At 41.3% G+C, this 15,676-nt stretch overlaps 3 protein-coding genes across 5 annotated transcripts in view; 2 read left to right on the top strand and 1 right to left on the bottom strand.

Moving 5' to 3' along the window:
* The window catches only part of CCNC (cyclin C), a 54,464-nt gene extending 53,834 nt beyond the window's left edge, over positions 1 to 630 (top strand). The window contains exon 12 of the mRNA XM_088472303.1: positions 152 to 630. Within this exon, the coding sequence (XP_088328429.1) occupies positions 152 to 206 (55 nt within the window). The 3' untranslated portion in view covers positions 207 to 630. The remainder of the gene's footprint in view (positions 1 to 151) is intronic.
* Positions 631 to 5,270: 4,640 nt separating this feature from the next.
* On the bottom strand, positions 5,271 to 15,626 carry LOC148542224 (thiosulfate sulfurtransferase/rhodanese-like domain-containing protein 3). The gene is made up of 4 exons (XM_088472289.1): positions 15,401 to 15,626; positions 9,233 to 9,406; positions 5,630 to 5,789; positions 5,271 to 5,404 (listed from the first exon to the last, which is right to left on the bottom strand). Exons 1-4 carry the CDS (start codon positions 15,495 to 15,497, stop codon positions 5,341 to 5,343), a joined length of 495 nt encoding a protein of 164 aa, XP_088328415.1. The 5' UTR covers positions 15,498 to 15,626; the 3' UTR covers positions 5,271 to 5,340.
* Positions 15,148 to 15,676, top strand: part of USP45 (ubiquitin specific peptidase 45) — a 293,573-nt gene continuing 293,044 nt past the window's right edge. Inside the window, exon 1 of one of the 3 annotated variants that reach the window (XM_088472232.1) lies at positions 15,148 to 15,199. In XM_088472232.1, coding sequence (XP_088328358.1) covers positions 15,161 to 15,199 — 39 coding nt within the window. In that variant the 5' untranslated portion in view covers positions 15,148 to 15,160. Of the gene's footprint in view, positions 15,200 to 15,515; positions 15,668 to 15,676 lie in introns of those variants that run through there. The other 2 variants (XM_088472241.1, XM_088472266.1) reach the window with 2 other exon arrangements.

Genomic DNA, 15,676 nt, shown 5'->3' with positions numbered 1-15,676 from the left:
TCTAGTTTGAAATCTTTTCCAGTCAGACTGACTACTAACCAATCATGCTTGACTGTGCTAGGCTGTAACACTATTAGTTCTGGTTAGGTGACTCAACTGCTTAATTAAAACTGTAGTCTAACATTCTATACTCTTACACTCTCGTTTGCAGTGAAGGAGAACAGGGACCAAATGGAAGCCAAAACTCCAGTTACAACCAATCCTGAAACTTTCCACATCATGCAGTACTGGACCAAACTGGATTATTTTGCCGTAGTGCTCATCCACAACTTTACTGCTGTAGTATTTTTAATAAGTGGAATATGCAGATTTATTTTTTTTCCTTCCATATCGAGAGAGACATATGTTGGACCATTCTTGACTGAGGTCTTGTGAAAATGAGCACTTGCCACTCTGTTCTTAAGCCTCAGTTTCTGCTATCAAACAATTGCACATTTTTTGGTTCTTGCTTTTGTGTTCTGCAAGAGTCAAATGGCTAAAAACAGATATTAGCCAACCTTAAACCCCTTAATGTATTAGGATTAAATTATATTGCAGTAAGGTTGTCTCTCATTGTTAATTTTCTTATTTTCATGTTTTTTGTCCAACTAACATGCATATTACACAAAAATAAACATTGTATAGTTGGCATTATTGGACACAGCTCATTTCACTTGCATAGGATAGGAGTAGAAGAATTTCTTTGTATTCACATTATAAACTGAAACCTACATATTGATTAACCCCAATCAGAAATTCTGTTTATGGAAATTACTAGAGATACATAGTAGGTATACATCTAATTGTAATTTGAATAAAGGACACTTTACCGAGCCACTCAGATCCTATAATTGGACAATATCCAGCACAACGTTCCAAACATTTATCGTACGGGAATTTACCACTTGTATTTCACTTTGTAAATTGTTTATTATATTTAGACTATGAATTTTAATTGTAGGTTTGATTATTTAAATAAGCTACTACTAACCTCCACAAACTGTAACCTAAATACTTGTGAATGTTACCAAATGTGAAGTCATTTGAGAGTTATTTCTCTACATATAGCTGGGCTCCAAACCATAATACCAAGAATTGAAGCCTATCCTCCATTCGAAATGGCTGATATCATAACTTGCACTCTGTAAAGGCGCACATCCACTAGTCGATACTAATGAGCGATTGCGACATCGTAATCGTGCACTATGTCCGAAACGATCAGCAATGCGTGCTCACGCTGGTCGTTTCCGACATCAATCATCGCCCGAACAAGGTGGTCAATCTGCCGATAACGACAGATTGGCCATGTTCGAGGATAAGGGAGGGTACCTACACTGAACTAATTGTTCAGTGTGGGCACTGCAGGGGATGGGGAACAAAGTTGTACTGTCTTTCCCTAGTCCAGTGGTTCTCAAACTCAGTCCTCAGGACCCCACACAGTTCACATTTTCCAGGTCACCCAGCAGGTGCACAGGTGTAATCATTACTCACTGACAGATTTTGAAAGATCCACAGGTGGAGATAATTATTTCACTTGTGATTCTGTGAGGAGACATGGAAAACATGCACTGTTTGGGGTCCTGAGGACAGAGTTTGAGAACCTGTGTCCTAGTCGATATGCTGCTTTACATAGCAAACAAATTCCTTATAAAATAGCTCTGTATCGGTTAAGGTTTGGGAATTTTAGATATTTTTTTTTTTATTTGTTTTTAATAAGGCAACTGTTTTATATTTAGAGAACCTTTTAACGACTGCACCTTTTGCATGTAACTGATCTAGAATTGTGCGGCGCTCGTTTTGTTTCCAGCCCATTATTTACTACTTTTAAAAATAAAAATATTTTTTGAAAATAGTGTGGTTATATCAAAACAAGAGTAAAGCTGGCCATACACCAGACCAACTTTCCTCCAATTAGTTGGTTCGAATGAAAATCCGGTAATGCATGGGAGCAAATGACAAACACTAGAAAACACAAAAAAAGTCGTTCAGGCAAGTTGGTTAAATCTGATTTAAAAAAAAAAAAAAAAAACTTGTCTGAACTACAGCTGTCATCCGTTTTCTGGTGTTTGGGAGCAAATTGCTGATTGTCATTTGCCCCAATGCATTACCGGATTTTCATTCCAACCAACTAGTTGGAGGAAAGTTGGTCTGGTGCATGGCTAGCTTTAGGCCTAACCACATCCTGGTAAAAAAGAAAAAAAAAAAAAATATATATATATATATATATATATATCTGAATATAAAGATTTTTTTTTAAATCTTGTGAATAAAAACAATTTATCGTTTGCATTCCAAAAACAGCACTCTATTTTAGCCAATTAAACTAAAACAATCTCCTCTGTGCATGTGCAGAACTCCATTAAGATGTAAAGATGCTAGTACATAAACTATTGACAATGGGGCCTTAACATTTTGTTGCTAAAATAAAGCAGTAACAGACCTGAATGCAGGTGTGTGCTGGTACAGGTTATCCTGTTTAATGCCTGTGCCCTAGATGTGTTGATGTTACCTGACAGAACCAGTCAAAGGTGTGGGTCCCTCCAGACCATTCGGTACCTGCACTCTTTCTCCTATAGGCTGTGTGCACAAAATTGGCTGTTGTAGTACTTACATCTGGATTGAGCCCCTGGAAGATCTTTTTCAGCATACCATTCCTGGGACTCCACTAAAGGGAAGGAGCAGTTCATAATATTTTGAAATGTGAGAAGAACACGACAGCACCCCTTGGACCGAAGCACTGACTAAGAAATCATAATATATACAATTATTAAAAATGAAGTCCCATTACCTAACAGTATGCTGGTCTGACCATAAGGTGAAAATCAGTCCCTGCGTTAGTACACAGTTCCCACCAATTTACTGAGACTCTAGAGCAGTGGTCGCCAACTTTAATTGAGGTGTGAGCTAATTTAGTAAAATTAAACCTGAAGAGCTACTAAAATTGTAGTAAAAAAAAAAAGTCTGGCTAATAACTGAACAATTAAATGTCATTTAATGAAAATGTTTTCTAGAAAATAACAATGCATTTAATTATTACATTGATATTGTTGTAGTTTGTAAATGACATTTAAGCACAGGCACATTTCACTGTTAATTACCAGCTCCAAGGAGGTACGTGCAGTAGAGTAGCGAAAGCTACTATATAAGCAGGGCTGGGTGGGAGTCACTCACTCCGCTGTATCGTAGACGCCATGGGTGGAAGTACGTCAGGTGATTGCTGTAGAGGCTGCGGAGATCACCTGACGTGCCTCCACCCATGGCGTCGACACCACGGGGGAGCACCCGCCAGAGGTCACTGCCTTTTGTTTTACTCAGCAATACTGCAGCTAGGTGAGCTACCAAAATTAAGACCGCGAGCTACAGCTTGGAGACCACTGCTGTAGAGAAATGTTAGATTAATTAATTGCTTATTAAAGTCCCCTTTCTAAGTGCTGACTGCCATTCCTTTTCCACACGCGCCTGAGCTCATATAAAGTTAGACTGAAATTGCAACCCGAAAAAAAAAAAATATGTCCAGCTCAGCAAGAGTAGCATAAGCACCTGCTTCACAGTTGTAGCAGCAAATACTAAAACAGTACATAGCATTATTATTTATTAAAGTACCATTCACCCTGTCAAAGTTAGAACAAGATTTAAGTCAGCTTCCCTTTTGTAAATACGCTTTCTTACTGTAGAGCAATGCTAACATCACTGTAATGTGATTAGATGGCAGCAACACAATATTACCATAAATAGGAGAGATTGATTCAGCCAATCAGTTTGCATATGGGACCAGCAGCAAAGCGCCTGTAAGTGACTAGCCAGGGGCATATTCATCTATTATCATGTGTGAACATACCTTTAATATACTTTGGTCATGTTTATATGGACCTTCCAACCTCTGTGCAGCCCTCTCACCACAAGTGGTCTTAAGCACAAAATGTGTCCATTGGGATTTGTTATACATATTAATTTGGTACGCATGTGCAGACAACAAAAGTGCAAAATATGTATACCCCACTGTACATGAGCCATGTATCCCAGTACAGTGTAGCTTACAGCTTAGTACTTTGATACACAGCACCCTAAAATGCCTTTTTGGTAAGATGGAAAGATTTGAAAGTATTTCTGCACATCACTAAACAGGAGATGGCCCATGTTTCTGCAAATGATCAGATATGGAGTCCTCAGATGTAACAGCAGCCCCATTTTTGAAGGTGTGCTAAGGCCATGGTCTGCATCTTCCAACTCAGATTTCCTGACCCTGGCAGAGTGAAAACACCGGCCATCCTGCATGTAACCTGAGGCTTACTCATGACAACTCTGCGTGATAATACATAAATGCAATAGGGTTGCACACATTACACATATCATTTTGCGACAGTCACACACACTATCTTGTGTACTTTAGCTGAGTGATATGTATTCACATGCTTTATTTATATATATATAATTTTGTGCTATTGTATTTATGTATTATCACGCAGAGTTGTCATGGTTACCGGCTGGGATTTTTGTCTGTTCTGTCATCTTGTGCGCCCGATGAGGTCACACGCACGCTGGGATTTCCCACGTGTGTTTTTGCTGGAGTTACAGGACCTGAGCTGGCGCACATGATGGAAGAAAAATTGGCACGTCCGGTAGGGTGAGTAATATAAGTTAGTTGTTTATCATCATTTATCTTTGATATCCTGATGAAGGGGTGTGTGGCCCCAAAAGGTCAATGATGGTTGAATAAACCACAGCACTGTTTTACCTACACTGAATGGACTCTGAGTGCCGCCTCTTGCGTGCGTACTTATATATAGGAAGGGTGGCACTCAGCAGACTCAGTTATAAAAGTCCCTGAAGACGGGGGTCACCCTGAAACGTTTTATAACTGAGTCTGCTGAGTGCCACCTTTCCATTACCTTGTATTTATGGGGATTATTCACTGAGGAATAATATATACAAAAAATATTTTTATATGAGAGAAAAATAAAGAAATAAATTGCGGCTGTTCCCTTCAATCTTCTGATTGATATATGAATGGACATGTAAGGAGATACCTAATGCTGTCACATCATTGGAAGGCCGGTATTACTAGTGAGTATAAAATGGAAGATATTTGATCCAGGACAGTTGTATTCTATAGCTGTTGCACGCCAGTAACGGATGTCTTCATTAAGAATGGACAACAAACCAGTTTTGTCAAGCAAGTATTCTGACATTTGGTCCAATTGCATAACAGTATAATGAGACAAGTAACCATAGTAGTTTCTATTACACTTCCAAATTAGCACATTACATAAATTAAAGGATAATGCACTCTCTTCTGTGACAAGATTATATTATAAAAAAAATATATAACTTGTTATGATGAACTTGTAGCATCAAAGTTTATTACTTTTTTTCCAGTAGTTCATGCTTGGTCCAGTCCTCAAAACCACCTACATAGTGTTGAATTCTAAATTGAAAAATGAAAAACACAAAAAAAAAAAAAAAATTTAATCAGTGAAAAGAAACCTTTTACATAACTATATTTGTAAGCTATAGCTCATAGGTAGAGTTGGAGGAATAGTCCGTCTTACAAGTACTAGTAACCTTCCTTCCATTTTGCCTACATTCTTTTTAAACATAATTTGACAATATACTAACGTCTTAAAGATAGTGACAAGTATGAACTACTTACCTATTATAACCCAGTGAAGTTGCAACATCTAGAGCTTTACCACTTCGAATCCCGACTAGGCAAGAAAAGACCAGGGTGGTGGATGTGTCTGGCAACTTCATTTTATATTTTTCTTCAAAGATCTTTGGAGTCATTTGCAGAGCTGACTTTAGATCACTCACTAAACAAACAAAACACATTATATATATATATATTCTCGCACAAACTAAACAAACATAAATCCAGCATACCATAACGGAAAAACGTGGTTCGCAATGAAGTCTATTGCATCTTATCAATGGCATGGATCACAAAATAACTTGGGCTGACATGCATTGACTTCTGCACCACTTAGCATAGAGTATCTTGCATGAATTTGCACTCCACATGCCCAGAAGTGTGTACATCCAAGTCTTGGCAATTGTGCTACTTGCACTGGATGGGAGGATACAGGGGTGTTCTAATATAGGCCAAGTGCAGTAAGGCAATGTTCGCAAACCCATGCAGACTGGAAAAAGGTGCATAAAAACTTGAGAATGCCAGAGTATTTGATTGAGGCTAGGGGCAGGTGCACATAGTGGATAAGAACAGCTGCTAACACTAGCAAACCACTAGTGAATAACAGTTTGTGAACTTTCGGCTGACACAGATTGTTGCTTTTGCATTTGTTTGTAAATAAAATAAATCCCATCAAACGGTGTCTATATAAATAAAAGATTGTTTATAACATTCATTAGATCTGTTGTCATCTCCACATTTTTTACTTTAGCTACATTTTCTATAATATGATATATAGACAAGGTGAGCGCATGGTACAAAATCTATTTTTATCAGTATAATTTTGTTGGAGACAGGACATCTCCAGTACCAAGCAGCCCCCTAAAACAATAAACATCTTGTTGAGCGCTGTTCACATTTTCCATTTCTAAATCCCATCAAACAGCGGAGAAGGTGGGATTGGGAGCTTCCTTCTGTATTAGAGAGGTTTTGTAAGTTAATTGATGCAATGTAATGAATGTGTTTGTTGCACATAAACTTTATGGTATGGGGTCAAGTAGGAAATAAGTGGCTGCCAAGTGCCCACTGTAAACCAAATGCTGCCATCTCTAGGCTTACAAGGGTGGAAATAAGTCTCCAATTATGCCTTTATCGCCCCCCCACTTAATTATAGGAACAACCCCAAATTGATATTGCACAGTCATTGGATAGAGAAAATGCTGAGATCAGCTTTTCAAAATATAGGTAATTCGTTTTGACTAGGGCCATACTAAGACAAGTTATGCTTAAAAGGTGATCATATTGCAACACTTTAAGAATGAGTAATATCATACAATTGAAAGGCAGATCGCAAAAGCTAACACTAGGGAGGCTAAAATCCCGGGATTGGTGCTTCAAATCAGGATTGCAGTGTGCATGCGCAGTTTTGCCGGGCAGCGCTGCGTGTGACATTAGCCTGCTACGCGTGTGGTGAGTGACACTGTCACTGTGTCCGTGTCTCAGTGCGGCCGGACTGTCACTGCTCTGAGTCTGTGACTTGTTATAGGCTTGGATGTACTGTCAATCGTGGGCAAGTACCTGTTGCACCAGTGAAATAAGTGCCTGGGCTGGCCTGCCTGCACTATCTCCTCTGCAAAATTGTGCTGCAGTGGCACTGCAAGTGGACTGCTGAAGCTGAGGAGTCTGTGTGTGTGCTACACGGCTGCTGCCTTCAACTGAATTAGAGTGAAGTGGACTCTGGGTGTGTCAATTGAATGTTTATTTTTTTGGGTACGATTGTGTACCTGCCGATGCGACCCACAATCCAAGGCCGACATATCGGGCAGTCCTTACACACGGGGCGATCCGGTGCCCGACTGTCCGATATGCTGGCCCGTGCTGCATGGGATTGTCAGTCGCATCGCCTGATCTTTCTGCATGTTCAAAAGACCAGACAATGCGTCTGACAATCCCACGGAAGCGCGCAATGCACAATATACCGCATGCACACTGAACGATATTGACAATTGGTTGTTCCGATGCATCAGATTGTTAGCAAAATGGTTCCGTATGTAGGGGCTTCAAGTGTGGAGAAAAGAATAATAATATTTTCAATGATCAACTTAATCCCAGAATTGAGATTTTTCCAGTCCTGTAATTGAAAAAATTAGATGGGCTTCCCTATCTAACATCCCTTAAAAAAGGTTACAAAGTCAGTAAACAAATTACCCCAGTATGCTCTACATAACCTAGATGAAAATATGTTTGTACCATTAAATGATTTTTTAATGGATTGGTTAATTGGCACTGTATTAAGTTTATTGTGTGAACCCCTACTTCACTCACAATCACCACATATGTATTCATAACATATAGTTGGCCATTCCATGCAAATCTATAATGTGTAACAGGTAATATTACAAAGACTGTTTTTAAACAGACATATGCCCTACAGCTGGGGTTTACAGGGTAATTTATTTACCAGTCAGTTCACATTACATCTGGCATGGCAGTACCATCCACTTAGATCAACTTCATTTGGTCGTCAATTCCATTTTCTCTATACCACAAATGCAGAAAGATAATTACCTCATACAGTTTGCCTCAACAAATCAGATGCAGCAATTACGGTATGCAGTCGGGAAGCCGGCCCGGGGGACCTAATCTCCCGCCACCCGACTGCTTAATCCCGGCGAGGGTTAAATGAGAGGCGTCATTTTACAGATGCCGGGAGACCAACGCCTAGCATCCCGATCGAAGTGATGCCGGGTGCCGAGCGCTGACAACCGCGGAGGGGAGGGTTAGGTTTAGGGCTCCTGGGGGGGGGGGGGGGGATTTAGGGTTAGGCACCCCTAAGGGAGAGTTAGGGAGTAGATTTAGGTTAGTGATTACTTACCTAGGGATGATCGGGATTTTTATCCTTGTCGGGCTGCCCTGTCAGGATTTGAACCGCCGGCCAGGGGTCCAGCAGTAAATCATACAGATTCCGCCATTACATCTGTCCTGACCTCTCTAGTCATTCCCAACCAGTAAATGAGCATCAGCCTCACAAGACCCAGGTGTTGTGATGGTGTAATCCATGCATTCACCGTAGAGTGAATGAGAGATGGTTTCTAAATACTGAGGGGTGAGTGGACTTAAGATAGGTACACACTATGGAATAATCGGACCCATCAGTCTGATCTCAAAGTGAACATGCAGCACCAGGGGCAGATCATCATTCTAAAACACGTTGGATCGGAAGATTGGATCTAACTTGCTGCACAATGTTTCTCCAAAAAGGTGATCAGATATTGCGCACATTTTATAGTGTATATGGATTTCCGAACAACTAACTAACCATGTCATCTTTGCAGCGATCTTAGGTCAGATAATTGTTCAGGTTGGAACCATAAATCACTAGTATGTACACTTGAAATCAAATGTTAAGATTGCTTAATCACTCTGAAATTCGCAAACTCAGTCACTGACATATATACCTAGCATAAGCAATAACCATTAAAAAAAAAACACACCAACTGAGTGGTAGATCGTGATCGATTTTTGGCTATGTTTGCCCTAATGTTACCTCAGAAATACTTCAAGTTTTGCTTCTACATATACTTATAAATTACAATATTTCACTAAGTATTAATATATATTACTTACATGGGATGTTTACTGAGCCTTTTATAACTCCATATTCTTTAATTTCCCATGGCTCTCGAACATCAATGAGTACAACTCCATCCTTCTTCAGTAACTCTTTCAATTCCTTATATTCAATGGTTGTGCTAGGACTGACCGACAGGCTGCGGCTCACATACCATCTTGGACCAAAAGCTACAATGAATGGTATATAAAAGGTAATTCAAATACTAATTATTGCATGAATGGATAACATTTTACCATTTCTCTTTGGCAACATATGCAAAAAAAAAAAAAAAAAGTGTCATCCTAGTGTTAAGGTGCGTATCCACTACACGAGAGTGGAACAACTGTGTGATTACAACAGTGTAATTGTGCAATCATTCTCCATCGTGTGCAGTGGATAATGTGCCTACACTGAACGATATGTCATTCAGTGCAGGCACCCTCCCTCATCCCCGAACACGCACAACCTGTCGTTATCGGCAAGTTGGCCTGCATGTTCAGGCGATGATTGATATAAAAAACGACCAGCGGGAGCATGCATCGCTGGTCGTTTGACATTTTAATGCACGATTACGATGTTGTAATCGTTCAATTCAATAGTCTAGTGGATACGCACCTTTACTGTAGACAAACTGTGTTTGTTTACTTTGTATAAAGCTTCACAACAGAAACACTTCAATATTACATCTACCTATTCAAAGTGTAGTCTCAGTGGATTAACAAATGACCAACTGTAGAGACTGGCCCGAAAAAGATGACCTTGGTGCGAGCTGGAGGGGAAGAGTGCCAAAACTTTTCTGCTTTAGAACCTATGCCTACATGTATTCTTTGCAATAAAGGCCCGTATTCAATTAGATGCGAAAAGCCGAGATCCTCAAAAAAGTATTGCAGATTGCGACTTTTTGACTGTCGGAAACTTATTGCCGTATTCAATTCAATCCGCTTTTCGCGTATGCGGAAAGTCACTGCAATGTAATAGGTGAAACATTTCGCCTCTGAATAGCAGGAGAACAGAAGTGCAACATTTTTATTTTTGGGGTGCAAAGGTGGGGATCCACTCAGACCCCTTGGGACAGTCCACAATGGACATCTGCGTCAAAACATTCCTGAAAAAAAAAGTAACACCCCAAAAAAGTACTTTGAGTTTGGGAGCGAAAAAGTGCAAAGTGGGGGGACAACTTCTCAAACTAGCGAAATAAGGTTCTGGGGGTGCTCTAAGATGGGGTCAAGTGTTTTTGGGATTGCAGGTGCTTGTATGAGGGAGGAATTTCACTTATTAAAACTTCACTTTTGTGACTTTAAAATATGCTTGCACCCATTTCAGGTACCCCAAATTTGTCAGGACTACTTATTGTCTCCAAAAAAGACTGCTTTATGCTATTCTACACTACTTGTGCAAATACGCTAATTAGTGGCAATTGTGCCAACTGAAGTACCCCAAACAGTTTTATTAGGGCTATTCGGACACCACTACATTGATCCCCAATGTTAGTGCATCTTTTTTTTTTTTTGGGGGGGGGGGGGTTCAGGCTGATTTCTCCAACTCTGACACCACTTTCCGCTTGTTCTGACTTCGCTGTTTTCTTGTCTTTTGGAATTGAATAGGGCGAACAGCGGGGACACGCGCGATAAGTTTCCGTGGCAAAAATAAGTGTTGTAGGCGAAAAGTCCGGCGTGCACAACTTTATTGCGGGTGCGAAACTAATTGAATACTGCCCAAATAGTAAAAACTTATGCAATTGTAAGACTTTGACGATTATCTGAGTGTAAACTAGCCATAACACATTACTCTATTCCAATAGTTTCTCCGGATTAGAAAAAAACCCTAAAAAAAGTAACATTTAACATTGTTAGCAAAACACCAAAATGCGATTTATTTGTATTTTCTAAATTGTATGTGCAGCCTGTTTGATAACCACTGCACTGTACCAGAAATGTGTTTTTTTTCTCTCAGTTTCATGAATTGTTTTGCTTTCTACAAAAAATATTGTCAAACTTTGCAAAATCATTTTGCTCATCTCTACACCTGATCTATGTTAGTGGAGTGTATTTAGAGCACAGGTTCTCAAACTCTGTCCTCAGGACCCCAAACAGTGCATGTTTTCCAGGTCTTCTCACAGAATCACAAGTGAAATAATGAGCTCTACCCGTGAAACTTTTAAAATGTGTCAGTGAGTAATGAATACACCTGTGCACCTGCTGGGTGACCTGGAAAATGTGACCTGTGTGAATTTAGACTCAATTTCAATGGGCTGAAGCTGATGTGGATGATTCAATATTAAGTGTAAAGTGCTGTGCAATATGGAAGCATTATACAAATAAACAATATTTGTAGTAAAATTGAAAAAAGGGGTAGGTCGGGTGCACTCTCTAGATGTACAGGGTAGGCGTGTGCGAGTGTGATGTGGTGTTTATGTGGAAATAAGAGACGGACAAGGTGGTATGGGGCCAAAGTGTTTATTGCAAAGGCACAGTGCTGCTCCGGATTGGTCCCAAGGGGGGTGTGGGGTGGTGGCAATTAGTGGCTGGCTTTGGTCTACAGTCTTGTAGCCTTTGGATGCGGCTGTGCAGGCGCGCGGGGGTGACTCCAGTCACACAGTCAAAGGGGGCGGATGGATCAGGCTGGGTCCTTGGTGTGGAGTGGACGGGGTAGCTAGGTGTGGTTCTGTGGTCTCCAACGCATTTTGGCTCGTGGCCTTCTTCAAGGAGGTTACTGTGGTGCTTGGCTGGCTGGGGTCTTAAACTGTGGGCCTGGTGGACATGTGGTGTGGTTCGGCCAATCGGGGGGCTTGGCTGTGGTGATGCGGTATGGGAGGTATGTGTATGGGAGTATGTCTGGATTGGACGGAGGTGCAGGGATGACGTGTTACTGATCGGCCTATCAGGGAATGGGGGTGTTTAGTGTAAACAATGACTGTGAAAGGCAGAGGAATGTGGCAGACATGAGATGGGAGGGAAGATGATGGGTGCAGGCGGGCTGTCTTGCGGAAAGCGGGTCGGTGGTGTGGCATTTGCGTGGACGGGGATGAGTGTTGGAGACGAGAGGTGTTGCAGATGTGTGCAGTGGAGTCCGTTAGCTGGGGGGGAACACAAATGTGTTGTGCATGGTCGGTCGCTATGGAGATAGCCAACCGTGTTGTGGATAGATGGCAGTATGGATGGGGGAGTGTGGGGAGAGGCGAGGTCCGTGTTGCCGTGTGTGCATGATGGTGTGTGGGTATGTAGTGTGGAAGGTAATGTGATGTGCGCAAATGGAGGTGTAGGTCGTGTTTGTGGAGGGGAGGGGGGTGTGATGTGTGCAAGGGTGGGAGAAGTGGTGTGGGCTGGGATGTGGTGTGTGTAGTGAATATGTATGGGTTGGGGGTGTTGAATGATGTTCTATACATGGATTGGACGGGATGCTGTGGGGGTGGCGTGCGTGGTTGTGTGTCCGTTGTAGGATGGGGATGCTCCTGGTGGGTGGTTATTTGGTGATGACTGATTTGATTTCATTGTCTATATTGAGGCCCTTGAGTGTGAGGGTCTGCAGTGTGACTATCCATTTTAATTCTTCCTTATACAGGATTTTTGTGTGGTCTCCCCCTCTCCAGTTCTTTTCATTGTGCTTTAGCCCAATGAAACTCAAACCTACTGGGTTGCCCTGGTGGTGTTCGAGGAAATGGATAGGGATGCTGTGGTTATCTGATTTCTTGATAATGTTTCTTAGGTGCTCAGTGATTCTGTCTTTCAGTGGTCTGGTTGTTCTACCTACATACTGCTTGTTGCAGGGGCAATGTAAAAGGTAGATGACATCTTTGGTGCAAAAAGTCCGGCATGCAAAACTTTATCGCTGGTGCGAAACTAATTGAATACCGCCCAGAGAACTTATGCAATTGTAAAAGTGCATACAAACACACAATTTTTTGAACGATTACCGTTTAACGATAATCGTTCGAAAATATCGTTCACTTTCTGAGTCAAACGATGAACGATTATTGTTCATGTGCGTTCACGTTTGTAGTTTAGTCAGACTTGTCAACTCAACGATTTTCATTAAGTTAATATGCAAAAATCATTTGTAGTTCATAAAAATAGTTCATTACATTTAAATGAACAACTTTAGTAAACGATTTTAGTTCATTTTTTCAAGGTAGAAAATAGTTTACTAAAATCGTTCATTAACTCAATCGTGTGTGTATGCAGCTTAAGACTTTGCCAATTATCTGAGTGTAAGCTAGCGGTAACACATTACTCTATTACAATAGTTTCTCCATATTAAAAAAAAATCCCTACAAATAGTAACATTTAACAAAAACACCAAAATGCGATTTATTTGTATTTTCTAAATTGCATGTGCAGCCACCTGTTTGATAACCACTGCACTGTACCAGAAATGTGTTTTTTTTTCTCTCAGTTTCATGAATTGTTTTGCTCTCTACAAAAAATATTGTCAAGCTTTGCAAAATCATTTTGCTCATCTCTACACCTGATCTATGTTAATGGAGTGTATTCAGAGCACAGATTCTCAAACTCTGTCCTCAGGACCCCAAACAGTGCATGTTTTCCAGGTTTTCTCACAGAATCACAAGTGAAATAATGAGCTCTACCTGTGGAACTTTTAAAATGTGTCAGTGAGTAATGAATACACCTGTGCACCTGCTGGGTGACCTGGAAAACGTGACCTGTGTGAATTTAGACTCAATTTCAATGGGCTGAAGCTAATGTGAATGATTCAATATTAAGTGGTAAATGCTGTGCAATATGGCAGCATTGTACAAATAAACAATATTTGTAGTAAGAATGAAAAAAGGGGTGGGTCAGGTGCGCTCTCTGGATGTGCAGGGTAGGCGTGTGCGAGTGTGATGTGGTGTTTATGTGGAAATAAGAGACAGACAAGGTGGTATGGGGCCAAAGTGTTTATTGCAAAGTCACAATGCTGCTCCGGATTGGTCCCAAGGGGGGGTGTGGGGTGGTGGCAATTAGTGATGTGTTGATCACACTAACAGGGCCTGGTGATGCTGGCAGTTATGGCTGAACCACACCAATTTGGTAACTGAATGTGGTAAAATTGGTCAATGATCTGGTCACCCTACACTTGGCTAGGCAACAGGATCGGATTACCTGTGGCCATTTTGAGGCTTACAGAGATAAAGCTGGGTACACACTGTCAATATATTGTGTGGACGACAAACGATATATCGCATCGGCAGGTGTGTACACCCAATATGTTGGTGAATGACGTTGTTCACAGACATATCAAGTCAGACCTGCAGCACAGTCAATGTGTATATAGGTACATCTGGCTGTGTGCACGTGCTACCCATCATACGCACGTACATTGGCCACAGGACCCGTTGACACTGACATCACAACTGGGTGGGTAAATTTAAATGCCTGCTCAGACATATCAAGCTGCTTTTTGGTAAGTGTATAGGCCAAATCGCCCGCTCAAATGTGCACCTGGCTTTACAGAATGCTCCCCCTTATCCCATGATTAGCATTAAAAAAACTCAGAAGAATTCGGAATACTGGGAAAATATGGTTTATCTGACTGACATGGTCAGTTTCTAGAGATAGTATTGTAGAATTTAAAATCTGTAAAAAAAAAAAAAAAATAGACCTGGATGTTATTGCTGAGTAATATGTATTCTTAAATATTTATTAAAAACTTCCTGCCAACTGACTGCCCCAGTTTGTATTGATTTTTAGAAATGAATTGATCTTTCATTTATATTCCCTGTGTTAACGATTAACAAATCAGTAGAGAATGTCAGACCTGTCGGTGTTTCAGTAATTGTAATGTAACAAAAGGGCATTATAGCATTATAGTGCGCCGATCATCATTATTAGCAATACCTGCTGCAGTCTCTGCCACCTGAATAACCTGTAACAGTTGAGGAGGAGCAGCAGTAATAGGCTCCTCTCATTACTACCAGATACTGACATAACAGGACAGGGTGCTGCATGTACACAGGCCTAGCTGCTGCCGTGACCTTCCTACAGGTCAGTGGACATTTTGTCTCTTGGTTCAAGTAAAGAGCTGGGGCACCTGGGGTAACTCCTTAGTGAGCAGCATAACCTAACGGACTGTCACGGCTACAGCCTATAAGTAGTATATATCTAGCTATGACAGGAGGAGAGGGAGAGCGCTGTGCTCAGTGTACAGCTCCAGTATAGTATGTACTATCCTCATCATCATCTCACCCCGGTGTGGTGCCGACCAGTCTCTGCTCCCAGCTCCATGCACAGCGCGGCGGGCACACACTGCCCTCACACACAGGCGCCCCAACCAGGCGGACATGCTGCTTTCAGGTCGACTGTCTCTTTCTCTCACAGCGGCAGCCCTCCTCCTCCTCCTGTCCCGCTGTATGTATTGTGTGTGTATGGGGGAGGGAGGAGGAGAGCTCGTCCCGGAAACTACAGCCGGACATCTCCCTTCCCTAAGCTGGAACAGTACCGACAGCTGCTAATGTATGTCTG

Source organism: Taudactylus pleione, unplaced genomic scaffold (genome assembly GCF_031769625.1).
Source record: "Taudactylus pleione unplaced genomic scaffold, aTauple2 ptg000015l, whole genome shotgun sequence".
Classification (NCBI taxonomy): domain Eukaryota; kingdom Metazoa; phylum Chordata; class Amphibia; order Anura; family Myobatrachidae; genus Taudactylus; species Taudactylus pleione.
This window is presented reverse-complemented; position numbering and strand designations above follow the sequence as displayed.

Coding starts and splice junctions, on each gene's coding strand:
- LOC148542224 (XM_088472289.1), bottom strand. CDS start 15,497: ATGTCCGCCTGGTTGGGGCGCCTGTGTGTGAGGGCAGTGTGTGCCCGC. Junction 9,407..15,400: donor CTGGTCGGCACCACACCGGG/GTGAGATGATGA, acceptor CATTCATTGTAG/CTTTTGGTCCAAGATGGTAT. Junction 5,790..9,232: donor AGGCTCAGTAAACATCCCAT/GTAAGTAATATA, acceptor TTGTTTGTTTAG/TGAGTGATCTAAAGTCAGCT.